Below are 27,559 nucleotides of genomic sequence, written 5' to 3'. Positions count from 1 at the left end.
CTGGGTGGCTTCAAACAACAGAAATTTATTGTTTAACAGTTCTGGAGGCTAGAAGTCTGAGATAAAGACTGGTCAGTATTTGCTCTCTGAAGCTTCTAGTAACCTCAGGGCAGCATTAACTCCAGTTTCTACCTCCATCCTTATGTTTCCCTATGTCTCTGTAGCTTGTTCTAATAAGTATACCAGTCACATTGGATTAGGAGCCAACTCTGCTCCAATGTGACCTTACCTTAACTAGTTACATCTGCAGAGACCATATTTCCAAATAAGGTTTTATTGTGAGGTACAGACTACCTTGTTTTATTGAGCTTTCACTTTATCGTGCTTCATAGATATGTTTTTTCTTTTTGCAAACAGAAGGCAAGATCTTCCACCAGCAAAAAGATTACTATTTGCTTATTGCAGTTGTAGGCAACCAAACCCATACTATCTCAGAGGTATGCCTATACTAGGGGGTTAGGACTTCAATATATTTTTTATTTGGGTAGTTGTAATTAAACCAGTAACAGCACCTAATAATGGATATTTGTTGTAAAATTGTATTAATCATCTAGTGGATTCTGTAGAGAGTTTACAAAGATGAATAAAAGGTAATGTTTTCAGGCTCAGAATTATCCTTGAGTAACTTGTTGATTTTTACCTCAACCTGTGTGACTTAATTACTGACTGAGAAAGGAATCTTAAAAACTTCCAGCCATTAACAGTGTGTATCTTCTTTTTGATTTCTAAATAATGACATCAAACCTGGGAGCGTATGCACACACTCCATCTTGATTGCTTATACCTTATTAAAGCAAATGTCCAGCTGACATACTGAGAACTTGTGAAATTATGGTATAGTTTTAGATTATTAAATGTTTTCCTAAAGCTATTTTGTGTCATAATTAACAATTCTATAAAGAGAAAATTAGGTGTGAATTTCCATTTGGCTGGAGATATAAACTAATCTGGATAGAAAAATATTTTTAAATTATTTAATTCACTGAACTTACGTTGTAACTTGTGATCTAAAGGTTCTTCCAAATGATCCAGTCTTTCTTGAGCCTCATGAAGAAATGACACTCTGCAAATACTATGAAAAGAGATTATTGGAATTTTGTTCAGTGTTTAAACCAGCAATGCCAAGGTCTGTTGTGGTAAGTTATGGTAGTGATGAAGTATAATCTCCTTCATGTTCTGAAATCTGACCTTCTAAATTTGTAACTCAGTCCTCTATCCACTTAATTAAAAAATGCACCTTGGTTATATAAATATATAATTTATGTATTTAAGTTTTTGTCATATATTTTTCAATAACTGCCTTAAATTATGGATTCCTATACCATATCTTACAAAATGTTTCAAGTCTCGTTTCATAGTCAAAAGAATTTTGAGATCTGCTAGACATGTCATGACATCTTCATTATATAGAAAAAAAAAAATACTTTTCCAAAGTCTTCAATTAATGAGCACTAGAACTGGGACCAGAACATAGACTAGTGCTTTTTTAAAAAACACTATCACACACATGTTTGAAATAATACATTCATTAATCCTTTGTAATTATATACCCCAGCTGAAACTCATGCCATAAGGAATTTTTAAACCTGATTAGTAGAAGCTGGAGGTTTTCTTTGGGTAAAAAACTGTCTTGTAGTTGTTTCATATACATGGTTCTGAGGACCCCACTTGTCTCTGTGTGTTTGCTATAGTGGGGCAATGGTGAGAGAAACAGGTAGTTAGAATTTCATGGCTATATGGATTTACTGTCTCTATAATTATTTCTATGTATTTTTTTTTATAGAAGATAGATTAACAAGCTGAAAGATAAAGAACAAAAGGAGTATAAAATATTTTTTCCTTATTTCACAGGTTTGTCATGAAGATCAAATATGAAAGTCTCTATTCATTGAAAGTATCTTAAATTTTAAAATTATAGAGAGTGAATAACTTAAGACACAATAGGGAATAAACCCCTAGGAAATAATCTCCATTTTTATAGTTGAAAAAATTGAAGATTATTGAAAATATCAAGTCCAAAAATATTCATAGTGTCTTAGTTTACCAGACCTTCATCTGAGAGAGCAATGATTCTGGAATTGTTTTAGATCACTCAGTTAGCTTCTATCTCCAGATTTAGTTCTGGTTTTTTTTTTTTTTTTTTCCTCATGAAAGAGTACAAAAAGTAGTAGATTTAAGTGATTTTTTTTTCAGATAAAGAAACTGAATCCTGGAAGAAGAATTTCGTTTTTAACATAAAATGACAAAATATTTCAAGGAAATATTCTTTTTTTCTAAAATAAATAAACGTTTATTTAATTGGTTCTAGCCAAATGTCATAGTAGCTAAAAGTACAGGCAGGTATTAGTTGAATCTAGCCTTGTCCCTTATTAGCTGTGTGACAAGTCAGTTAATCTCATTGATAATCAGTTTCTTTCTCTGTAAAGTAGAGATAGCAGTGCTTCATCAAGCTGTAAGGATTAAAATAAGATGATAGTTTTGTGCTTGGCACAGAACCTGGCACATGGGATGCAGTTAGTAAACAGTAGGTGATGCTGCTTCTGTTTGATTTGGCAGTAGTGATCACGGTTAATATCAAATCTGGAGTAGATTTAGAGAGAGGGTGTACTGCACCAACAGTGTTACGCTGTCAATATTCTTTACAAGATTGGTTAAGCTGTGAACATTGTATTTTTTCTCCTTGAAATTTTTCTAATTTGGGCCACTTTTGTTACTCTGAATTCTTGAAACACAACTTTTTAAAAATAAACCGGGAACCAGTAACCATAGGAAGGAGAACTCAGGATGGGTTGAGGAAGACAACAAAAGGGTCTTTTGGCTCTGGCATCTCTATAGTAATTTATCACAATTTATTTGATTAAAGAAGAATTAACAAGTTTGGTATTTTATATGGATAACTTTTCAGAAAAACTTTTGATAAATAAGTTTTTTTTTAACAAATTTAACGTGAATAGATTCTGATAGTATATGTATTTTTAACTTTAGGGTACAGCTTGTATGTATTTCAAGCGTTTTTATCTTAATAACTCAGTAATGGAATATCACCCCCGGATAATAATGTAAGTACAAGTCTTCTATTTACTGATTTTCATCTGTGAAGACTTTTATCCTAGTGTGTGTGTGAGAATGACTTCCTAGTAAAGGATAATTTAAACTTGCATTCTATTCTGAACTTAAGATCCCTCATTATACTCCTTAAACATCTATAATAATACTTCCCTTCCTGTAATACTGATGGCATCTCAACTTTAACTTGCCCAAATTCAAATTCTGTTTTTCTCAAGCTAGCTTCCTTAACATCCCTTTTTGTTAGTGGCACCTTTCGTCTTCCAGTTAGCGCAAGTGAGAATCATTAGCAGTAACTCCTCCTCTCACTATATCCAATCAGTTTACAAGTCCTATAGCTCCATATTTATTTCAGTTGAACAAAGGTCTTTTGTGATCCTGCTCTCTGCTGAGCACTATGCTTACCATTAAAGATAAAATTGAAATTAGTATGAGACTCATCAAAGAGCTTGCTGTCAATCACATTGTCCTTGTTTACTTTTTCTCCTTTTAAGTCCGATTTCTACCAGTCTAAGTCAGTCCCTTGCTACTTCAATCTTGATTTTTGTGGTAATCTTATTACTACTTTCTAACTCTGAAATTTATGTAGTATCCTTGAGAGTTTCATAGGTTTCTTCCTGAGGTAATAATCCCCTGTTCAAATGCCCTTGGAGACTTCTACCGACGGGCTTTCCACACTGTTCCTTTAATCTACTTTTCATCCCGTACTCAAATGGTTCATATATGTGTACTATCGTATTTTTTTCTCTTCCATCTATATTTCATGATACAAAGTACTCTTATTCTTCAATTATTCTTCCAGATATTTAAGTGGAACTATAGAAACTGCCATTAAGTTAGTAATGGTTGAATGCCGTGGCAATGTTGTATGGTTCGACCTAATTTTATAGTCTAATGGATTAAAAATTTAGGAAACTATTTGTCCCTCTTTTTAAGAAAAAAAAAATGCCTTGCGGTGTCTAGCATAATCACGTGTGAATATTAGGCAATTTTAGAATGTACTTTTAGAAATAAAATGTTTAGATATTTTTCGGAGTATATACATTACCCCTTTGTGTGTGTGAGAAAATGACTTCCTAGTAAAGTGTAATTTAGACTTGCATTTTATTCTGAACTTAAGGTGCTTCATTATATTCCTTATGTTTTCCTCTAGGCTCACCTGTGCATTTTTGGCCTGCAAAGTAGATGAATTCAATGTATCTAGTCCACAGTTTGTTGGAAATCTACGGGAGAGTCCCCTTGGACAGGAGAAGGCACTGGAACAGATTTTGGAGTATGAACTGCTGCTTATACAGCAACTTAATTTCCACCTTATTGTCCACAATCCTTATAGACCGTTCGAGGGCTTTCTCATTGATTTAAAGGTAATCTTGTTGATATAAAGGAAACTAATAGAGTATACTCCTTTGCTAACGTTCTGTAACCAAAAGAATCCAAAATTATAACTTGTAATTATCTTAATTGTTACAGCTGGACCTCAAGGGCAGTATAGTTCTCAAACTTAGGTGTGCATCACCTGGTGGTCTTGTTATCTCATTGCTGGGCTACAGTTCCAGAGCTTCTGATTTAATAGGTCAGCAAATACTGTTCCAGGGACCATAATAAGGACAATTATGAGTTTAGAGTAATGCTTTTAAAGACATAAGATAATTCTTTTTAACTGAAGTGTACTGTCATAGATCTGATTTAAAGAACCATAAAAAATTCTTCATTTTAAACTAAAAGATTGCTAAGTGACTTTTTAATGCATCGTGAACTGGAATCTATATGTAGGCATAAAAAATATAAGTAAATAAACATTGATAAAAGCATCTTATTTTGTTTTGGCTCTAAAAGAGGATTTGGATGGTCTGAGTAAAGTCAAACAGAAGTTGGAAACTGGTTCACTAATCTCAATTGAGAGGTGAAATTTGGGGACCTTCTACATGCCAAACACTGATAAAGCCAGGAACAAGACAAGAACTGCTTCAGCTTTTATACACCTTATAGTCTAGTGGGAAGGACAAGCATATATTCAGTGTGCTCAGTAATACAGAGGGGAAGTATAGGATACTTTAGGAGGAGATAGCAGATTGAGAAAAAGGGAAAACAGTTCTGAGAAAGTGTCATTTAAAATGAAATTCATAGCAAGAGTAGGAATTAAGTGGTGAAAGAGCATTCCAGTCAGGCCTCTCTGGTCAGAGGCCCAGATTCAAGAACCATAGTGCACTAAAGAACCTAAACAGCCTAGAGATTGCAGGGGAAGACTGCCATAGAATGCTGCCTGAGTGGAAGGCAGAGTCTAGACTGTGGAGGTGATGTTAAGGATTTTAAATAGAGCAATGGGAAGCCAGTGAAAGATTTAAATCTAGAGAGTGGCAAATCAGTTTTGCATTTTTAAAATAAATTAGGTTTACATCTTAAAAAAATCATGTTGGCAAGCTCATGCATCAGTCCCCATCAGGTATTTATTGCACATCTATATGTGTCATGATAATGTAGAGAACAGGTTAGGATGGTTGAAGGGGTACCAGTTAATAAGCTGTTAGTTTGACTCCTGTAATGGCAGGGGGTAGAGAGAGAGCTTGGGCTTCAGAGATAGTAGGCAGAATCAGTAGAGCTTGAGGTTTAATTGCTTGTGGAGAGTGAGAACAGAGGAGGAACTCCTAGGTTCTGGCCTGGGCACATGGTGGTATGCTTTCTGATACAGGAAATACCGGCACAGGAGAGATTTGCTGATGGTGGAGGGTTTGGGAGTTGATGAATGTGGTTTGGAACATCATGAATTTCCATTGTCTGCAACGCATCGAATGGGTAGTCATTTGTGTCTGGAAGTCAGAGAGGATGGCTAGGCTGGAGGTACAGATTTGGGCATCATTGCCCCAGGAAAATTTAAAGTGGGTTGGCCATGAGGACCACTTAAAGAGTAGGTAGAGAGAGATAACAAACTGGTAAGAAGATGGAAGAATATCCAGAGAGGTAGGACTTTCTAGAGAAATGAAGGGAAGTGGGTTACTTTTAGAAGATGAGTATGCGCAACTCCCAAGTCCTGCTCAGAATTCGGACAGAGTTAAAGTAGACGGATAACATTTGCTGGATTTTGTGCCAGAAAGGTCATTTGTGATCTTGGTGAAATTAGTCTCTATGGAGTATGGAGGAAGAAAGCAGATTGGAGCCAGTTGGGGAATAAATAGGTGAGCAAACAAGTATACATAACTTGGATTATTAGATGGCTTGTCTTTGCAGTGGAAAAAGAAGATAGGATTTAGAAGATGGGGGAACTGCTGGAAATGAAGGAAAGGGATGGTTTTTGTTTTGTGGAAGAAACCGATGTGGAAGGCTAGCAGTAAAAGAAAACTTAAAGGGAAAAGTGGAAAATAAGTAGCTCAGGTTTCTTTTTGGAGTAAGGTAGCGGGGCTGTCATGGGTTTCTCAGCAAGATAGAAGGGTTGGCCTTAGAATAATAGCTCTTTTAATGCGGGGAAAGAGGAGAGGGTGGATGAGGATAGTGTTTTGCCTGGGGATTTGGCAGTGGCAGGAAATGAGAGTATCTTTGTTAAAAGCAGAGATCATTTATGAGAGTTACGGAGTTTCTGAGAATTATTAATGACTTCAAGATGGAAAATGTTTAACATGGTCACTGAAAAATAGAACAAATTTTCTATGGAACATTATCATAGCTAGGCAGTATTGAAAGCCCTGCTGAGATCAACGAACCTATTTATTTCTTTAGCAGCACCCAGAGATTTAGATATGGTTCCAGTGCAGGTTTATTGAATTCACCTACTGTTGAATTTTGCCAGAAATGTGTTGGCAGCATATTGGGACAGGATATTCAGGAGGGAAAGGACCAGAGGACACTAGTGAGTGGAAGCAAGTAGAATGATAACAGACCAAAGATTTCTGAAGAGGAAGTCAAAAAACAGCTGCGAAGTAATTGAGCAAATGTATCTGGAAGAGCAATGCGGTGGTCAGAGTGGAATGTCTGAATTTGTCGTATCAGAGGTCAGAGATTTTAGGATAATGACAAGACCTTAGCAGGACTACACAATTGTATGTGATATTTTGTTTCAGAGTACAGAAAAGATTTCTTACTGCTTTGGGACCTGAATGTTAATATGTAAATCCAAGGATTTAGGGCTCATCTTAAAAGATAAGAATTGTCAGGAAATATGGGAACTTCCATATTTCTTGACATATTCTAAAAATAATTCTGTAATCAGACCAAGGTTAATTTCCATTTACCTTCTCCAAAGTAAACTTTGAGTAGAAGGAATTTTAAATCAAAATGAGGGGGCAGTGGTTTAGTTCTAAATGTGGCCTCACATTGAATCACCTGGATTGCTTGGAAAGTTTTTACCTGGGAGTACGTAATTCTTAGGTCAACTTCAGACCCAGTGGAATCTCTAAGAGCCTCAATTGGAAAAAGACAAAAGGGGATTAACATAAATCAGAATAGCCAAGAACTATGCTTGAAACTTTAGCTATATTACCTTAAAGCATATTTCTTATTTAAAGATTGTATTTTCAGTACATGCTAATAGTGAATACAAAATATTTTTACATGAAAAGATTGTTGCCGGAGTATAGAAAAGGAGTTACTTTTATGAAAGTATCCTTCACTGAAGCACTTCCTGGTTAACATAAATATTTTGAACTGTCGTTGCTCCATTAAACCCTTGCAAGTGATAACATTTGCAAACTTTTTTTCTAGACCCGCTATCCTATGTTGGAGAATCCAGAGATTTTGAGGAAAACAGCTGATGATTTTCTTAATAGAATTGCGTTGACGGATGCATACCTTTTATATACACCTTCTCAAATTGCCCTGACTGCCATTTTATCGAGTGCATCCCGAGCAGGAATTACTATGGAAAGGTATTAATTTGTGTTTTAACTTAATTCAAACTCAGTTACTCAGTTTCTTCCTGAAGTCTGAGTTTTTAAGGTTCATTTTGCAAATAGAGTCCTTTATATCTCCAATGGCTGGAGGCGTTAGTGAGTGCAACTGAGGGAAGAAACAAATCACCTTTTAAGGAAATGTTTAAAAATTGAGTAAGATATCCTTGAGCTAAGATGATCCATTTACAACTAAGGTGGAAGTAAATCAGGTGATCCCGAAAGACTGATACAGCTAATAGTATATGACAAATTTAGAAGTTTTATGAACTGGTAAGGAACATGAGTATACAGAATTTGTCTGCCTTGTTTTGTCATCATTCTCTTGCTGTGGAGAATGTGTGTCATATAGAAGTCAGTATAGATTTGTTGAATGAATAATGCTTTAGGGAATGGCCAAATGAATTGCAGTTGAGCTATAAATAGAGCTAATACGTAAAAAAATGTACACTGAGAAGCAGGCTCTTTGATAAACACTTTACATGAATTAAGTTGATTCTTAAAGCATTAGCTTGTATACAGATTAACTAAATATTATACCCATATTATATTTATTTATAACTTAAGCACAGGCTAGCAGCAAATTAGACTTTAAAAATTTTTGCATTTATTTTTTTTTTTAAGCTTTTGAAGTTCTTCATTTCATTCCTAGAAATTGCTAGGGAAGAAAGATAAAACTTTCTAAACTTAAACTGTTCTCTGTGTTTGTAATCCTCCATCCATAATCTCAAAGTCCATTGGTATGGTGGCAGCAAACAAGCAGATGTATTTTAGTCTTTAATCAACTTAATGGGAATATTTTTCCTTGGGAAAATTGTTACAGATGATAGGATACTGCCCCAAACATCACTGGAGTGTGTATTTGGCATTTATGGTAATACACCAGGTTACCTTTCTAGGACATGAACAATTCTGTATTTCAAAACAAATCCAAGACAAGGGATTGTGGGCTTTTGTATCTTGTTTAATTTATTGTATGCCTCTTGTCTACAAATGCAGCTCACCAGCTGTATATAAATTTATATATTTAATCCGAAAATGGTTTATAGTCCATTTAATTTCTAAGCAAGCCTTTATTGAGTGCCTTTTATGTACCATGCACTGTACTACACTTTAGGAATATAATAATGAACAAGCTGTGAATCCTCGCCCTAGTTTAGAACGATAGTCATGCAGAAAATTGATATCAGTTGAGTTTAAGTGTGGAGCCTCTAGTCTCTAAGGGAAGAAAGCCTCTTTTCCACAATTCAAATAACCAGATGATTGATAATCTGTTTAAGCATCATATCTTATGCAGTGTATATGCAGATTCTTCCATAGGTGAGATTTTTCTTAGAGGATTTTTTGTAAATTGAGAAGAATGAAGCAAGTTAGTTTATTTCTTCTTTAAAATTTACTTAGTTATAATTTCTGCTAAATTATAATTTATTTATGATAAGCGAAATTGAAATTGTACCTCGAGCTCATTTCAAATTAAATAAGCTTTTGTAGCATTCCCAGGAACTATAATCATTTGAGTACTTTTTCCTTTGATGAAATACTTTCGAATCATTAACTTCACATTTACTTTGGAATTTTTTTGAGTACAAAGACATTGCTTTTATTAAAATTTTTTAAATTACAGACATACAGTATTAGTTTCAACACAGTGGTTGGACATTTATATAACTTACAAAGTGATCCCCCCTAGTAATTCTAATACTCACCTGACATCATACATAGTTATTACAATATTATTGACTACCTTCTTTATGGTGTACTTTACATATCTGTGATTATTTTATAACTACCAGTTTGTACTTCTTAATCCCTTCAACTTTTTTTACCCAGCCCTCCCAAGACCCTCCCATCTGGCACCATCAATTTATTCTCTGAATCTATGAGTTAGTTTATTGTTTTTTAGATTCTACATACTTATGAAATTATATGGAATTTGTGTTTCTCTGACTTATTTCAGTTAGCATAATACCCCCTAGATTCATGCATGTTTTCACAAATGCTAAGATTTCATTCTTTTTTATGGCCAAGTAATATTCCATTGCATACATGTACCATAATTTCTTTATCCAATTGTCTATTGATGGACCCTTAGGTTGCTTCCATATATTGGCTATTGTAAATAATGCTGCAGTGAACAAAGGGCTACATGTATTTTTTGAATGAATGGTTTGGGTTTCTTCAGATTAATACCCAGAAGTGGGATTGCCAGGTCATGTTGTAGTTCTATTTTTAATTTTTTGAGGAACTTCCGTTACTGGTTTCCATTGTGGCTGTACTACTGCTTTAGTCTCACCAATGGTGCACGAGGATTCCCTTTTCTTCACATCCTCACCAACTCTTATTTGTTGATTTATTGATAGCTATTATGACAAGTGTGAGGTGATAGCTCATTGTGGTTTTAATTTGCATTTCCCTGATGATTAGTGATGTTGAACAGCTTTTCATATATCTGTTGGCCATCAGTATGTCAGGTTCTTTGCCCATTTTTTAATCAGATCTTTTTCGGTGTTAAGTTGTGTGAGTTCCTTATATGTTTTGGATATTAACCCCTTGCTGGATATATCATTGGCAAATATCTTCTCCCATTAAGTAGGTTGTCTTTGTTTTGTTGATAGTTTCCTTTGCTGTGCAAAAACTTTTTAGTTCGATGTAGTCCCATTTGTTTATTTTGTTTCCATTGCCTGATAAGACTTTTTAAGAGTGATAGTTTACTCCCTATGTTTTTTTTCTAGGAGTTTTATGGTTTCGGGTCTTACCTTTTAACTCTTTAATTCATTTTGAGTTTATTCTTATATACGGTATAAGAAAGTGGTTGTTTCATTTTTTTGTGCATGTATCTGTCTAATTTTCCCAGCACCATTTATTGAAGAGACTATCCACCCCATTGTATATTCTTGCCTCCTTTGACATAGATCAATTGACCATATAGGTGTGGGCTTATTTTTGAATTGTCTATTCTGTTCCATTGATCTGTGTGTCTTCTTATGCCAGTACCATGCTTTTTTGATTACTATAGCTGTGTAATATAGTTTAACATCAGGTAACATGAACCTCTAACTTTGTAGTTCTTTGTCAAAATTGCTTTGGCTATTTGAGATCTTTTCTGGCTCCATATAAATTTAGGATTATTTCTCTAGTTCTGTGACAAATGCCATTGGTATTTTCATAGAGATTGCATTGAATCTGTAGATTGCTTTGGGTAGTATGGACATTTTAACGATATTAATTCTTCCTATGAGTAAGGTCTATGCTTCCATTTATTTGCCTCTTCAGTGTCTTATAATTTTCCAAGTACAGGTGTTTTGCCTGCTTAAATTTATTCTTAGATTTTTTTTTCAATGCAGTTGTAAATGGGGTTGTTTTCTTTTTGATAGTTCATTATTGGTGTTTAAAAATGCAACTGATTTCTGAATGTTAATTTTGTATCCTACTTACTGAATTCATATATCAGTTCTAACAGTTTTGGGGTGGGCTGTTTATGGTTCTCTATGTGTAGTGCCATGTCATCTGCAAATGACAGTTTTACTTCTTTCCAATTTGGATGCGTTTTATTTTTTGTGCGATCGCTGTGGCTGAGATTTCCAATACTTTGTTAAATAAAAGTGGTGAAAGTGGACATCCCTGTCTTATTTCTGATCTTAAGGAAAACGCTTTTAGCTTTTCACTGTTGCGTATGATATCAGCTGTGGGTTTGTCAAATATGGACTTTATTATATGGAGGTGTGTTTGCTCTGTTCCCACTTTGCTGAGAGTTTGTATCATAAATCAGTGCTGGATTTTGTCACTTTTTCTGTATCTCTTGATTATATGTTTTTATCAATTTGTTAGTGTATTACATTAATTGCAAATATTGAACCAACCTTGCATCCCAGGAATAAATCCCACTCGATCATGGTTTATGATCGTTTTAATATATATCTGAATCGGTTTGCTAATATTTTGTTGAGGATTTTTGCATCTGTGTTCATCAGGGATATTGACCTATAGTTTTCTTTTTTTGTATTGTCTTTGGGAATCAGGGTAATGGTGGCCTTGTAAAATGAGCTTGGGAGTCTTCCCTCCTCCTGAAATTTTTGGAATAGTTTGAGAATAGGTATTAATTCTTCGAATGTTTGGTAAGATTCACCTGTGAAACCATCAGGTCCAGGACTTTAATTTGTTGGGAGTTTTTTGATTACTAATCAATTTCGTTAGTACTTATCGATCAGTTTAGATTTGTTTCTTCTTGACTCAGTCTTGAGATATTGTATGTTTATAGGAGCTTATCCATTTCTTCCTGATTGTCCAATTTGTTGGCATACAATTGCTCATAGTATTTTCTTACAATCCCTTGTATTTCTGTGGAGTTATTTGTCACTTCTCTTTCATTTCTGTTTGTTTATTTGGGTCCTCTCTTTTTCTGGATGAATCTGGTTAAAGGTTTATCAATTTTTTATCTTTTCAAAGAACCAGGTCTTGGTTTCATTGATCTTTTGTATTTTTTTTATTTTTATTTTTTAGATCATTTATTTCTGCTCTCATCTTTATTATCCTTCCTTCTACTCAGTTTTGGCTTTGTTTGCTGTTCTTTTTCTAGTTCCTTCAGGTATAAGGTTAGATTGTTTAGTTGAGAATTTTCTTGTTTCTTGAGGTAGGCCTGTGTTGCTATGAATTTTCCTCTTAGGACTGCTTTCGCTGTGTCCCATATATTCTGAGTCATTGTGTCTTCATTTTCTTTTTTCTCAAGGTATCTTGAGTTCTTCCTTGATCTCATTATTAACCCATTCATTGTTTAGTAACGTATTATTTAGCCTCCATGTGTTTGTGTATTTTGGGGTTGTTTTTTTTTTTCATTGTAACTGATTACTAGTTTTATAACATGATTGGAGAAGATGGCTGATATGATTTGTCTTCTTAAATTTTTTGAGACTTGCTTTATGGCTTAACATGTGGTCTATTCTGGAAAATGTTAGAACTGCACTTGAATGAATATTCTGCTTTTGGGTAAAATGTTCTAAAAATATCAATTTAAATGTATCTGGTCTGATGTTTCATATGAGGCCACTGTTTCCATGTTTATTTTACTGCCTGGATGACCTATCCATTGATGTCAACGCATTGCTAAAGTCCCTTGCTATTACTTTATTACTGTCTCTCTTTCCTGTTATGTTTGTCAATATTTGTTTTATATATTTATGTGCTCCTATGTTGGGTGCATAAATCTTTACAAGAGTTATATACTCTTGTCACTTTAATCCCTTTCTCATTATGAAATATCCTTCTTTGTTTCGTCATAGCCCTTATTTTAAAGTCGATTTTATCTAAGAATTGCTACGCCAGCCTTTTTGTTTGTTTCCATTTGCATGAAATATCTTTTTCCATCCCTTTCAGTTTGTGTGTGTCTTTTGAAGTGGGTCTCTTATAGACAACATATCTATGAGTCTTGTTTTCTTATCCACTCAGCCACCCTATGTCTTCTGATTGCAGCATTTAGTCCATTTACATTTATAATTATTGATAGGTATGTAGTTATTGCCATTTTATTGTTTTCTGATTGTTTTGTAGTTCTTTCCTGTTCCTTTTTTATTCTTTTGCTCTGTTCTCTTGTATGTTGATGACTTTCTGTAGTGTCGTGTTTGGATTCTTTTCTCTTTATTTCTTGTATATTTTTTGTAGGTTTTTGGTTTGTGGTTACTATGTGCTTCATATATACCAAGCTATCTTTATAGCAATCTATTTTAAGTTGATGGTTGGTTAAGTTTGAACACATTCTAAGTCATTACCATTTTTACTCACCCCCTCCATGTTTATTTTTGTCATTGTTTTTACTTCATTTGTGTGCTTGTGAGCTTCTCTTAATTTATTATCATAATTACACGATTTTGTTTTGCCTTTTAACCTTTGCACTGGTTTTTTGGTTGGTTGATCCACTGTGTTTGTCAGTGAGAATTTCTTTGCTATATTTTCTTATTCATATTTTTATTTTTTCTTCTAAAGAAGTCCCTTTAACATTTCTTGTAATACTGATTTGGTGGTGATGAACTTCTTTAGCTTTTTCTTGTCTGGAAAACTATTTATACCTTCTGTAATTCTAAGTGATACCTATGCTGGGTAGAATAATCTTGGATGTGGGTCCCTGCTTTTCGTCACTTTTAATATTTCAGGCCAGTCCATTCTGCCCTGCAGAGTTTCTGTTGAGAAATCAGCTGACAGTCTTATGGGAGCTCCCTTAAGTGCTTTTCTCTTGCTGCTTTTAAGATTCTATTTGTCTTTAACCTTTGGCATTTTAATTATGATGTGTCTTGGTGTGGGCTTCTTTGGGTTTATCTTGTTTGGTTCTCTGTGCTTCCTGGACTTGTATGTCTTTCCTTTGCCAGGTTAGGAAAGTTTTCCATCATTATGTCTTCAAATAGGTTTTCAATCTTTTGCTCTCTCCTCCTCCTCCTACTGTCCCTATAGTGTGAATGATACACACTTGATGTTGTCCCAGAGGCCCCTTAAACTATCCTCATTCTTTATTTTTTGCTGTTTCGATTGGGTGTTTTCTGCTACTTATCTTCCAGATCACTGATTTGATCCTTTGCTTCATCTAATCTGTTGTTGATTCCATCTAAAGTATTCTTTATTTGTTATTCGTTATTTCCGATTGGTTCTTTTTTTATGGGTTATATCTCTTTGTATAAGTTCTCACTGAGTTCATTTATTCTTCTTCTAAGTTATTAAGCATCCTTATGACCAGTGTTTCGACTTTAGTATCTGATAGATTGCTTGTCTCCATTTCATGTATTTCTTTTCCTGGAGTTCTGTTGTGTTCTTTCATTTGGGATGTTTCTTTGTCTCTCTTTGACTACCTCCCTGTGTGTGTTTCTGTGTGTTAGGTAAATTTGCTACATCTCCCAGTCTTAGCTGGGTGGCTTTATGTAGTAGGTGTCCTGTGGGCCCAGTGGTACAGTCTCCTCGGTTACATGAGCCAGATTCTCTAGGGATGTTCCTTGTGTGGGTTATATATGCCCTCTCATAGTTGAGCCTTGATTGCTGTTGACACATCAGTGGGTAGAATTGACCCTCAAGACTGACTGGCTCTATAGATTGGTCATGACTACAGTGGACAGGCTGTTATACATAGGCTGACCCCACAGGGTGAGATTCACTTCAACAGGCCTCTGGTGCCTGCCAGGTCCACCCTTTGGGTCTGTCATTTGTGGAACTGGTTGGGTGGTGCTTCGGTGTGGTCTGAAGCTGGACACTGGTGTGTTGGGTCTGGGGCCCTTGGCGAGAGGGGCTCCAGTGCAGGCCAAGGTTAGCTACTGCCTGTGCCCAGCCTGGGGCCACTGGGAGGGTAGGAACTACAAAGTGACATGTGGTTGGTAGCTATCTGGGAGAGGCAATGCAGTGAATCAAGCCTGGCTGCCACTATTGCAGGCTCAGGGCTCCTTAGCATGAAATAATAGCATGCTGAGCCCAGTCACTGCTTGTTTGGGTTTGTGGACCTTTGACAGATTTTAGAAAAGTCTACAGTGTGGGCCGAGGCAGGTTGTTTGTATGGAAGGGCCACTGAAAGAAGTTCTGACTGGGTGCCCAAGTTGGGTTGGGTGGGGTCTCAAGGAATCACCAGGGCAGGGCAAATGGTGTTAAGCAGATTAATGGAACATTTATATTTGGCAGACTGGGTTAACACCATTTGGCAAATGGTGTTAAGCAGATTAATGCAACATTTATATTTGGCAGAGGAAGGTGTCAACAAAGGAGTCATTGCACTTGCTAGCACGTCCCATCCTGGAGAGAGCTGCTCTGCTCCCTGACTTTCCAGCCCTTGCTCTGAAGCTGTTCAGTTTCTCCCCTTATGTCCCTCATGCTTTTCAAGCTGTTGCTCCTGTGCTAGAGCGCTGAGCGAGTTTGTGCATGGTCTTTTTAAGACCTGCAACCCCTAGGTATCTAAAAGTCTGTTGTCTTTCTTGGACACAAACCCCACTGCTTTTCATAGCCAGATGTTATAGGGACTTCTTTTACCAGCACTGGTGTTCCAGGCTTGGGAGCCCAGTGTCGGGCTAGGATTCCCTTGCTGCTCAGGAGGTCCTCCACAGCCAAGATATCCCTCTTGATTCTTAATTGCCACACCATGGGTGTAGGACCAGCCCATTCACCATCACTTCCCCTCCTACCCATCTCAGTGTGGCTTCATCTTTATATCTTTAGTAATAAGAATTCTATTCAGCTAGACTTCAGGTGGTTCTCAATGATGATTGTGATGTAATTTAGTTATAATTTTGACGTGGTTGTGGGATGAGGGGTGAGCACGGTGTCTACCTACTCCACTACCTTGACCGGAAGAATAGGATATTGCTTTTACATTTATTGCTAATTTCAAAAAGGGAAAGCCCTTGTGCTGGTAATGGTTTAGATTTTAATTCATAGGATGCTGTGTTGTTAGTTCTGGGTTTTCTTTTTCATTGTATTTAGATCTTTATTTCTCATTTCCCAGTTTGACTTCTTAGATGTTCTTGCTTGCCTATGGATTTTTTTTAAGTCAAAATATTAAAATTCTAATTCAAGATCGAGATTAAGAATTGCTGCCTTAAAGTTTCAGAGGTGAAGAATGTGGTCAGTTAACTCTTAGAACAAAATACATTACCCTTATGCTTAAGTTTCGAGTTTTAGAAAAAGGGGAAAAACTTACTTTGAATTACTGATAACCAGAAATGTATTAAGTGAATTATTCCCACAGCAGATGATGAAGATATAATATCAAACTTAGTTATCAAAGTAATGTAATATAAATAACCTGGGTAGTTTAAAAGACATATAGCAACAAAATTTCTTAAAGAACTGTCTCTATTTTTGTAACTATTTCATCCAAGAGAGAATTTTTTTTTTGCATTCATATTTGAAAGATTACTTCTGCCTTGAGAATCTATTTGGGCTGTTATCAATTATAGATCAAGTTCAGGTACATAAAACCTCAGAGTAAACATTTAAATATAGGAATTTTACTCTCATACTACGGTCATTGGCTCTGAGGAAATCAGATAACTAGACTTTATATTCACTTATGGAAAAGTATTAACACCTTTGATTTGGACTTGGTGCAGATAAGATGTAATAGATTTGTAAAGTATCGAGGTGATATTCTTACTGGTTTGAATAACTGTTAGTCTCAAGAACAACTGTCGTTAACATGGACTTGGTATTAAGGGGAGAGAGAATCCTTACTAGTATCAGGTTCTACCTCTGTTACTTCCTAGCTTTGTGACTGGGGAAGTTACAAGGTCATGACTTATCTGTCTCTGACTCAGATTCCTCATCTGTAAAACGAAGTTAGACTTATAAGGTTTATATATTAAACACTTAATGTTAAAAGTAATGACCATTGCTACTGTTATTTTCATACCTCTGAAAGCTTATGTTATAGAAATTATTTTGAACATTAACATTTTTTAACCTAAGTTGTAAATCCATAAGACCATAAGAGTTATAGATTATAGTTTTGTAGAGTTCAAAGTATTGTTATTTAATACTTTTTAAATAAATTAACTTTAAAATTGACCTTGATGAAATGAACATGGAGAAAAATATGCTGTCAGGTTTTCTCGAGATGCTGTATGTGTACAACAAATTAAATTATTTTTCCTTTCTTACCAGTTATTTATCAGAAAGTCTGATGCTGAAAGAGAACAGAACTTGCTTGTCACAGTTACTAGATATAATGAAAAGTAAGTAAAAGAATACAAAATATTACACTGCTAATTTATAAATAAATATCTTGATACTTAACTTGAGATAACAGGTTATTGTTTATATTTACTTTCATCGAATTATGGTATAGAAGCATGAAGCATGTATTGGTGAGAAACAGAGTTATGTGACAGGACAGTTTTCACGCATATAGAACTTAGGAAAGTAAAAATATCCGATTCAGAAAAGGTTGAGATTCAAAACGGTCCTTTTAAAGTGTACACAAATATGAGATAAGCACTGAAAAAGATCTAAAGGGAACTAAATTTAAGTATAATATTTAAATTTGGAACTTGTGTTATAGGTAAATCAACTTTAACTAGTTAACATGTGTTATTTGTTAGTTATTTTGTTAGCTGATATTACAAAAACTGTGGTTCTTAACTGGGTACAACTTTTGCAATATCTGGAGACATTTTGGCTGCCATAACGTGGGGAGTAGTGGTGGCTGCTACTGGCATCTAGTGAGTGGAGGTAAGAATGCCATTAAACATAAAATTCACATTAAACCCTCTAGGTAGGCTGTAAAATGGCCCCTCAAAGATGTCCCTGTCCTGATCCCTGGACCTGTAAATTTTACCATATATGGAAAAAGGAGGGAGTTGCATATGTAATAAAGGTAAGAATCTTGAGATGGGAAAATTATCTTGAATTACCCAGGTAGAGCCTAAACCCAGTCTCAAGAGTCCTTATTAGAGAAAGGCAGAGAGAGAAGTTTGACACACAGAAGGCAGTGCGAAGACAGCAGAGAGAGAGTTGAAGATCCTGGCCATGAAAACTGGAGTAATATGGCCACAAGCCAAGGGATGCAGCTACCAGAAACTGGAATAGGGAAGGATTCTAGGGAATGGATTTTTCCCCTAGATCCTCCAGAGAGAGAACATAGTGGCTCTGCCAACATTTTGATTGTGACCCAGTGAAACTGATTTCAGTCTCCTTGGCTTCAGAACTATGAATACATTTTTATTGTCTTTAAGCCTTACTAAGTTTGCAGTAATTTTTAATAGCCTCAGGAAATAATAGAGCCTAACAAAGAATTATCCAGCCCAAACTATAATGCTGATATTGAAAAACCCCATCTTAAGGGTTGAGTAGAACCTCCAATTACCCGATTGGCTAGGTATTCAGCCCTCTCTATTCTTCATTCTTGTCCATGCCACACTGAGCGCTCTTGGATCTCTGGCTACTCTCTAGGATTAAGTCAATTGTCTCCAAAACATTTTGTGCCATTGTTCTTAATTAAATTTGTAGTTTACTGAATAAAACAATAAAATATGGTACCAAAGATCTTGATTTTGGGTGATAGTAAGTGGATGTAATTTTTATATTTTAAATGTTAAGATGCTTTAGGACATAGAAGTATCATTTCTTGATACCTACTTGAAATGATCTTGAGCGCTTCCCTCTGAGAACGATAGATTTGTGATTTATCTTAAAACTGTAGGTCTTCAGTTATACCACTAGAGGGTTCACATCCGAAGCTAATTGTAACCTGGCATTGATAATTAGGATTGTGGAATTTAGTAGGTAGTAGGGGCCTTAACAATAACCCACTGTGCTCATTTTATAGCTACCAGTTTTATTATTGATTTCATATCAGTACCTTATTTTTTACTCCATTTACTTTAATACAAAATAAGAATAGCTCTTGATAAAATACTCAGAGCTTTAATGACATTATATCTTATTCATGATATTTTAGAACAAAGGTATTGTCCAAAGGGTGTCGAATCACAAGTATAAATTCAATTGAAAACACTGCTTTACTTGCATTATGAAGTAAGTCAGTGGCATAGTCACCCATTTGGAGCATGTGGCTCGCTAATAATAAGCCTTGCTTCTCTCATTTCCCTGATAAATCTTGAGATTTATGTTCTTTAGTTTATTGTAGTTGAATAACATAAAAAGTCCAGGTAGAGGATGTTTCTGCAATTTTAAAGTCCTTGCTTTTAGCCTAAGGAGGACATTGTTTTCTTGGTGATGGTTTGACGTATTGGTTCTATTAAAGCAAAGGATCACTGTTTGACACGTTTTTACTAAGCAATCCTCCCTTTTTTATAGGTTGTGTAGTAATAGTTTCCTTTGTAAACAAGAGGTACACTCTTGATCTACCATCTATAGGATAGAATGTTATGAATGTGGTTGTTGGCAGGGAACAAAGCATATTCGCTAAACCATGTAGAGATTTTTAAAAAGCCTTGAAACAGCAAAATGACAATGGGATTTGAAAAAAATACTAGATTGTAGAGCATGCTTATCTTTATGCTAGACATCAGGGGTCCCCAACCTCTGAGTCGTGGACCGGTACCAGCCCATGTCCTCTTGGGAACTGGGCCGCACAGCAGGTGAGCTGTGGGCAAATGAGCAAAGTTTCATCTGTATTCGCACTGCTCCCTGGCACTAGCACCACCACCTCAGCTCCACCTCAGATCAGCAGGCATTGGATTTTCATAGGAACACCAGTCCTTGGTGCCAAAAAGGTTGGGGACTACTACTATACATGATATGGGCTAAGCAGCCGACAGCTATCATTACTTGAGCTAAAAGTATGGTGTTCATTGGATTTTAATGCAGAATACATATCCTGATAAGGATAATCACATAATTTCAAGAGTGTTATGCTGTTCCCATAACGAGATAGAAAAATATTATTCAACTCCCTTATGAGAACAAAGCTTTTTATTGTCTAGTATAAATCTTTTTTTCTTTATCTCCACATAGGCATGAGAAACTTGGTAAAAAAATATGAACCACCCAGATCTGAAGAAGTTGCTGTTCTGAAACAGAAGTTAGAGAGATGTCACTCTGCTGAGCTTGCACTTAACGTAATTACGTAAGTAGTTGTGACAGTGTTTTTCAAGAATAGATATAATCGTTATCCTGTCCATGAGACAGTCTTCCTAGGGAATCCCTGAACCTCTTCTTGTCCTTTTAATCTTTGGATTCTTTGCAGGTCTGAGATCTTGTCTGAGGAACAAGTACACTGTTCTGGACTTATTTCTGTTAGCTAGAATAGGGAAACTTGGTGTATTTTCTTTCAGTAGTAAACTTTATATTGAAGATAGAATAGGAAAATGTACTGTTGGGTGTTCCTTATGATCCATAATGTCTCTTACTGATTTGTAGGCTGAATGTGCAAATCACCATATTCTGGCTCTTTATGCTTTGCAGAGTGAAGGATCTGCTTCAGCTTTTAGGAGTGTTAACAGTTGGGGATCTGGGCAGGTAATAGGAATGGTAAAACTATTTTCTGTGGAATGCATTCTGATTCAAAAGTTCTACCTTATTCGTTAAAATGTAGTGGGAGTTAGATCTGGCATGTTAAGATGCATTTGAGATGTTTTTGATCTCTATAATTGTTGAATATATGCTACTATAGGAGAAGCCAGAACAGCATTCCAAGGATTTAAGGTACACATGATTTGAAGTCTTTAACTATATGGTATAATACAATATCCAGAGATTTATTAAGTATACAAAATATGGGACTATTTATAACTGCAAACAATGGTTTAATATGAAACTTAAAATTGGTAGATTGCATCCTGGGTTTCATTGGTAACTAAGAGGGATGAAGGTGTGGTTACAGAGAAATAAACAATGTTGACTTTAATGAATGAAATAGTAGTCTCTCCCATATCTGCAGTTTCGCTTTCCATGGTTTCTGTCAATCGCTGTCCAAGAATATTAGATGGAAAATTCCAAAAATAATTTATAAATTTTAAATTGTGTGCTATTCTGAGTAGCGTGGTGAAATCTTGCCATGTCCCACCCAAGATGTGAATCATCCCTTTGTCTAGCATATCCACACTGTACATACAGTATTTTAAAACTACATAAATTATAGTTATAATTGTTACATTGCTATTAATCTCTTACTGTGCCTAATTTATAAATTAAACTTTATCATAGGTATGTAGCTATATAAAAAGATAGTATATATAAGGTTTGGTACTATTTGAAGTTTCAGGCATCCATTGCCGGTCTTAGAACGTATTCCCCGCAGATAAGGAGGCACTAGTGTATTGCAGCACTGATAATGTTTTTTTTCACACTGATGGGCTTAGACCAGGGGTTGGCAAACTATGGCTCATATAGGTCAAATCCAGGCCACTACCTGTTTTTAGAAATAGTTTTATTGGAACATAGCCACACCCATTAGTTTGCATATTGTCTCTGGCTGTTTTCACACTACAGAACAAGAGTTGGGTAATTGTCATGGAATCTGTTAATGGCCTACAAGTCCTAATACATTTACTATCTGTCTCTTTAATGAAAAAATTTTCAGTCTCCAGATCATGGAACTACTATCAATCCTAAACTAGTTAGTTAGGTAACTGAATGGATCCATATAATATAAACTTTCCATCCGCTTTGTACCATGCAAAGCAAATTCTATATACCTGAGTACTTGAGGGGTGCTTCTCAAACTGTCTGTAAAGAATTATTATTTTTCTTTAAATTCATTATAGATCTATACTTTTGTAAACTATAATGACATTAATTACTAGAAAAATGAATAAAGACAATATAAGCTTCAGTTTTATTAAAGTCAAAATTAATCTCAAATTTCTATAAGTTTCTAAACACACTTAGTTTCTGTATTTATCTTATTACACAGTGCAAATGGTTCATGGACCACACTTATAAGTACTACATTAGGATAAACTATTTGTTTTCCTTGGTCTTCAAAATGCTTTTATCTTTTTCATTATATAAGTAATGACTATATCATTAAAGTCATTCAATACAGGTAAACCAAAGATCTATTTGACCAAAACCCAAATCTCAATTGTAACTGCAGTGTTGTAACTTATAGTGTTTACCTTTTTGCCAACTCTTTCTCTGCATCTGTGTACGAAACAAGTTTTTTCTTATTAATATTTTCATATATATTATACAACATTTAATAGTATCAGTCTTTAACTCTTGCCTGTCTAGGTGAAAAAGCAGCATCACATTAGTATTTAAATTTGCATTTCCCATTACTATGAGGTATTAATGTTTCTGTGTTTAAGTCATTTGTGTTCTTTATTCCTAGCTTATAACCCTTGACCAATTTTGCGATATTTTGTTTTGTAGTTCATTTTATATGTACTCATCTTTTTATATATTCTATAGCCATTCTCTTTTTTCTTTCACTTTGTGATATATAAATTTGTCCTTGTTCTGTGCTTTTACATCCAAATAATTTTTCTTACCCTAAATAAATCTATAATTTTGCCTTTTGTCAGCTGTTAAAACCATTTAGAATTGTTTGTGAATGGTGTGAGGTAAAATTTTAATTTTTTCCAAATAACCTGCCGTACCAGCCATTTAATATTTCATAATTTCTTATTTTAAATATATTAAATTTCTATATAGCTTTTTACTTGTCAGCTGTCATCATTTTAATCTGTTTAAGTCCTTGCTAATACCATACATTTAATTACCATAGCTTTTATATAGTGTTTTGATGAGACTTACACAAAATCTCCATACTTCTGTTGTTTTTTTGCTGTTTTTGCATAATCTTTCCCAAGTCAGAGTTAGATTTGACAAATTCCATGAAAATTTCTATTAAGATTTTTTCATTAGAATTATGTTGAATTTAATGATCAATATGAAAGGTATTGTCTTCCTATCCATAATTCTTTTTCTCTTTCCCTTTATCTAGGCTTGGTTCTTTAGTAGATATATAATATTTCATATAGCCTTGCTAGTTTATTTTATAGTTGTCAGTTATTAAACTGTTTATTGATTGTTGCCTAATTACAGGAAGAAGAGGAAAGGCTATGAAGATGATGATTATGTCTCAAAGAAATCCAAACATGATGAGGTATGTTCTCCAAAAGTAAATATTAAGTTATTGTACATTCTGGTGTGACCACACTGTTAAGAGTTTTTTGTTCCAGAGTGCAAGAATTATATTTAGAGGTGTAGGTTTTGAAAGTCTTCACTTATGTTGTTTTGCATCCTTCTTTATGTAATTTGTCCATTATTAGAGATTTTTCTCACTTCTGACTTCTTAGTCTGTTCTGAAACAGTAAAATAGTTCCTTGAATAATCTTCCTATGGCCATGGAAAGCAGCAGGGATATACATGCTAAATTTTTGCTATATTTTTTACTCTTCATGGATTCTTCAACCCCACCCACTTTTTAAAAATTATACCTGGCAAGTCAGATATAAATGAATAATCAGAGGCAGAAGGTCATAACTGTACCTTTATTCCTGTCACTGGAGTAGTCTGGTGAGACCATGTTATATTACTATAAGATTATACTACTAGAAATTCTCCTAGTTTATTTACCATCTGTGATCTTGGTAAAAACATTTTTCTAGAGGGAGGCAAGGCTGTAAATCATAGTAGTTATGCTTCACTATAATGTTACCCTTACTACCTTTACTTTCTTTCTTAGGAAGAATGGACTGATGATGACCTGGTAGATTCTAACCTTTGAAATTGATTTGTCAACCCTAATAACAAATCAACAGAAGGATGAAGCATGTTCGGCATTTCAATTTATTTACAAATGAAATAATTTGAAAGCATCAAAATCCAGTAAACTTTTCTATTTATTTGTTTTTCCTTTCAGGGTAGATTTATGTGAAATAAAACATCTTCAAAGGAACCAAAATATCACCTGGTTTGGATAATCTTGACCCACCATGACTAATATCAAATTAGTCTTTCTAAAATAGCCAAACGAAAGTTCTAATTTATTTGCCTATATTGTTTTAAACAAAATGCAATAAGCAAACATCCCTTTTGAAACAACAGAACTTAGCAGTCGGCTTTAAACATGCTAACGAATGCTTTTTGCACTCTAGAAACCTTTATAAGTGGTTTCTCAAATGCCATCCTGATATATCTGTTATTCGTATGTTACTACTGAACTGCAAGATGTACTTCATTTGTTATAGGGTTCTGAAAGCTAGTCACCCAGAGTAACGAATATTTGTTTTCCTCATTTTGTTAACTGAAAACATTTCCAAATAGGTTTTTTGAAAAAGAATCAAATAGTCTTTAGTAGTTGTCTAGATAAAAAGTTGTCTAGATAAAACCTCAAATTGCTAAAAGGTAAGGTGGGTAGTAGCAAATTGTATGTTCGAGTCCATTAGTCTATTAGATTACCTAAGTGAATCCATATAAATTGTGTTTCTAGGAATTACTCAGATTGAAAGGAATTGATATAAAAAGCAAAGACTGTGGCACCAAATTACTTAGGTATGAATCATGGCTACCTCTATATTGAGACTGTGCCCATTTCCCAAGGTGAAAATGGAGAAAATAATGCCTTCTCACAGGATTAATTAGAATAATGCCTCTATATACTAAGTATTCAGTAAATACTGGCTATCATAGCATTTGTTTATTTAACTGTAATCTTATTCAGTTTCTAAGTTGGAACCAAGTTATGGATGTCAGAATTTTTTTTTTAGAAAACTAGGTTGAAAGATTCAGGGCAGCTGAGTTTCTCAGGTTTCTAAGTATTATGGATACATAACCTCTCCTCACTGTCAATGCATCCCTGGCTGGGCTTCCCCTAGAAATGTAGGTGCCATTTTAATTCTTAGTATTTGATGGCAGTATTTACTTTTTGTGTATTTTACTCTGTAATAATTACATTTTAGGAATGAGTTTTTTTAATTTTTAGTGTCTTCATTGTAGAATGAGGGGAAAAAAATTTATGAAGTGTGTTTTTACAGAAGTGGAGTGGAAAAAGCCTAAATTGACAGTCCAGGTTAAGTATCAGTGCTCCTAGGCTTGAGACAGAATTGCAAGCTGTTCAGTTTACCTTGTTTCTCTTTTAGGTCACTAAACTTTGGCATCAGAGCAAAGGTCCACGTTTATCTCAAAATTTCCTACCCAGCCGCAGTTTTAGAGGTTCTATTTCATCCTTGACCAGCTAGTTACTGCAAGGCCTACAAAGGTAAATGACAAGTTTCCTATTCTAACTTAAAAGGCAAACATGTCATTAAAAAAGCAGGATTTTTAAAAAGGGAAGAAACATTTCAGATTGAGGAATGACAGGTTATTATGGCCAAAGGTATGATTAGTGGGAGAACCAAACTGCCTAGCAGTAGTAGGTTTTGGACATTTTGCATATAATTGAGACATTTTTGGAGGTGTCAGTAATCCATACCCCTTCCCGTCTGTCCTTTATCCTCTAACACCAAGGAAGGAGATTAAGTGGGGGTACTCCCGTAGTAGTCCAGCTGAAAAGCAGGAGGGATGGAAAAAGAAAAATGGAACTGAGTTGATAACAAAATAGTGGAAAAATTTGTTTTATCTTGAGGGCAGTGATGCCCAACTTTTATCACTGTTCAACTGTGGCTGCAACTATATCAGGGCTAGCTGCCTCCACAGAAGTAACAGCTTAAAATTGTACTGTGCAGAAATCTTCTAAACCCTCCATTTGTTTTCTCCTATATTTTAATGTTTTACCTTATATCTCCCTTGGTTCCTATCTTGCCCACTTTGATATGCTGCTACATACTTTTGTATGCCTTCTTACCCCTGCACAATTGTAGGAGTGAAGGAATTATTGCTTAAATTAATAACGAGTGAATTAAAAGAATCCTTCAAAAGAGACCATTAGCAAAAAAGGTGATCTGAAGTTTCATCTCCTCCTTGGGCCTTGCTCTGGTACTAATTTGAACTGTCCTTAAAGGAGGAAGAAAATAAATTAAGTGCTTACCTGTATTTAGACAGAAATAATCAATTATTTAAGATATCCCTTGGTTTTATTTTAACTTAACCCTTGTGAATACTTCACAAAAATACACATACAGAAGCAAATAGAACTATACAGTCAAACTAAATATCCAGCAGATACAACAAGTAGTCAGAAGTTCAAAGGTGGATAACTGTTAAGTGGCTGATGAAGTTGTTTGCATAATCAGCTTGGAATGAATGCTTTCAACAAAAAGCATTCTAGGTTTTAACAGAAGAAATTGGTAATCTTTAAAATGGTTGTATGGGTAACATGCATCCATCAGCACAATGACCAATAATATTTATTGAATTCAAATTTACTGTTGTAAACATTTAACAAAAGCATTATGAAATCTAAATAGTCTGACAATTCGAACAAAATAAGTGGTATGTTTAAAAAATAAAGCTGATGAGGCAATGGATCCATCCTATATACTTTCAACAGTTCCAGCAAGAGAAATAGCACAGTATTTTAAAAAGTATACAGCAAAGATTGTTACTATTATAATGGCAAACTCTGGAAACTGTAAATACAAATAAGTCATTGAACAGTCAAATGGTCATACTCCTAATCAGGAAGAAGGTAAGGAACAGTCTGTAATCCAGTTATACTCAACTGTCAACAGAGAATGCTTTTTCTTGTCAGTTGATTTCATAGTTCTTTTTCCAAGAGACAGCAAAACTTTGGCAATTGGATGTACTGAAAATATATTCTCAAAGTTCAAGATACAGTCATAGCATTTTGTTATATGAAAGGTGATCTGTACACCAAGGCTCAGAGGTTGGTAAATATTGATTCCATATGTGGAAAAAGTGCAAATATCCTGCACAGATAGCTTACAAAGCTGCTGGCACAGTTATTCACCAGCAGAATCAGGGTTTTGTTTGCATAGCTCACACATCACTGGAATGTGGAAAGGTGTGCTATTTTTTGGCAAGAGCAAAGGAGTCATACTGATGTGAATTACCATATCGAGCACGCTGAATCCATGCAGAACACTTCGACGAAGGCTGCTACCTGATGTCATTAGTTTTTGTATACTGGTTTTGTTTTTGTTGAAGCAGTTCTGTGATAGCCAGAAGCTTTTTCAGTACATGCTAGACAAAAACAGTATGAAAATTAGTAAATGAATGAAAGGTCTGTCAGAAACTTTGAAAAAAGCCATTCTACTGAAAACAAAATTGTGAGTTTCTTTTATTCAGGA

At 34.9% G+C, this 27,559-nt stretch overlaps 2 protein-coding genes across 4 annotated transcripts in view; one reads left to right on the top strand and one right to left on the bottom strand.

Annotated features, from left to right (window-relative positions):
- The window catches only part of CCNH (cyclin H), a 28,277-nt gene extending 1,463 nt beyond the window's left edge, over positions 1 to 26,814 (top strand). Inside the window, exons 2-9 of one of the 3 annotated variants that reach the window (XM_039875020.1) lie at positions 1,014 to 1,136; positions 2,986 to 3,059; positions 4,220 to 4,430; positions 7,759 to 7,922; positions 17,562 to 17,632; positions 20,376 to 20,487; positions 23,412 to 23,487; positions 25,451 to 26,814. In XM_039875020.1, the coding sequence (XP_039730954.1) occupies positions 1,014 to 1,136; positions 2,986 to 3,059; positions 4,220 to 4,430; positions 7,759 to 7,922; positions 17,562 to 17,632; positions 20,376 to 20,487; positions 23,412 to 23,487; positions 25,451 to 25,549 (930 nt within the window). In that variant the 3' untranslated portion in view covers positions 25,550 to 26,814. Of the gene's footprint in view, positions 1 to 1,013; positions 1,137 to 2,985; positions 3,060 to 4,219; positions 4,431 to 7,758; positions 7,923 to 17,561; positions 17,633 to 20,375; positions 20,488 to 23,411; positions 23,488 to 24,054; positions 24,279 to 25,450 lie in introns of those variants that run through there. The other 2 variants (XM_039875018.1, XM_039875019.1) reach the window with 2 other exon arrangements.
- The window catches only part of RASA1 (RAS p21 protein activator 1), a 94,235-nt gene continuing 93,037 nt past the window's right edge, over positions 26,362 to 27,559 (bottom strand). The window contains exon 25 of the mRNA XM_039875016.1: positions 26,362 to 27,452. Coding sequence (XP_039730950.1) covers positions 27,369 to 27,452 — 84 coding nt within the window. The 3' untranslated portion in view covers positions 26,362 to 27,368. The remainder of the gene's footprint in view (positions 27,453 to 27,559) is intronic.

Source organism: Pteropus medius, unplaced genomic scaffold (genome assembly GCF_902729225.1).
Source record: "Pteropus medius unplaced genomic scaffold, Ma_sr-lr_union100, whole genome shotgun sequence".
Lineage (NCBI taxonomy): Eukaryota > Metazoa > Chordata > Mammalia > Chiroptera > Pteropodidae > Pteropus > Pteropus medius.
This window is presented reverse-complemented; position numbering and strand designations above follow the sequence as displayed.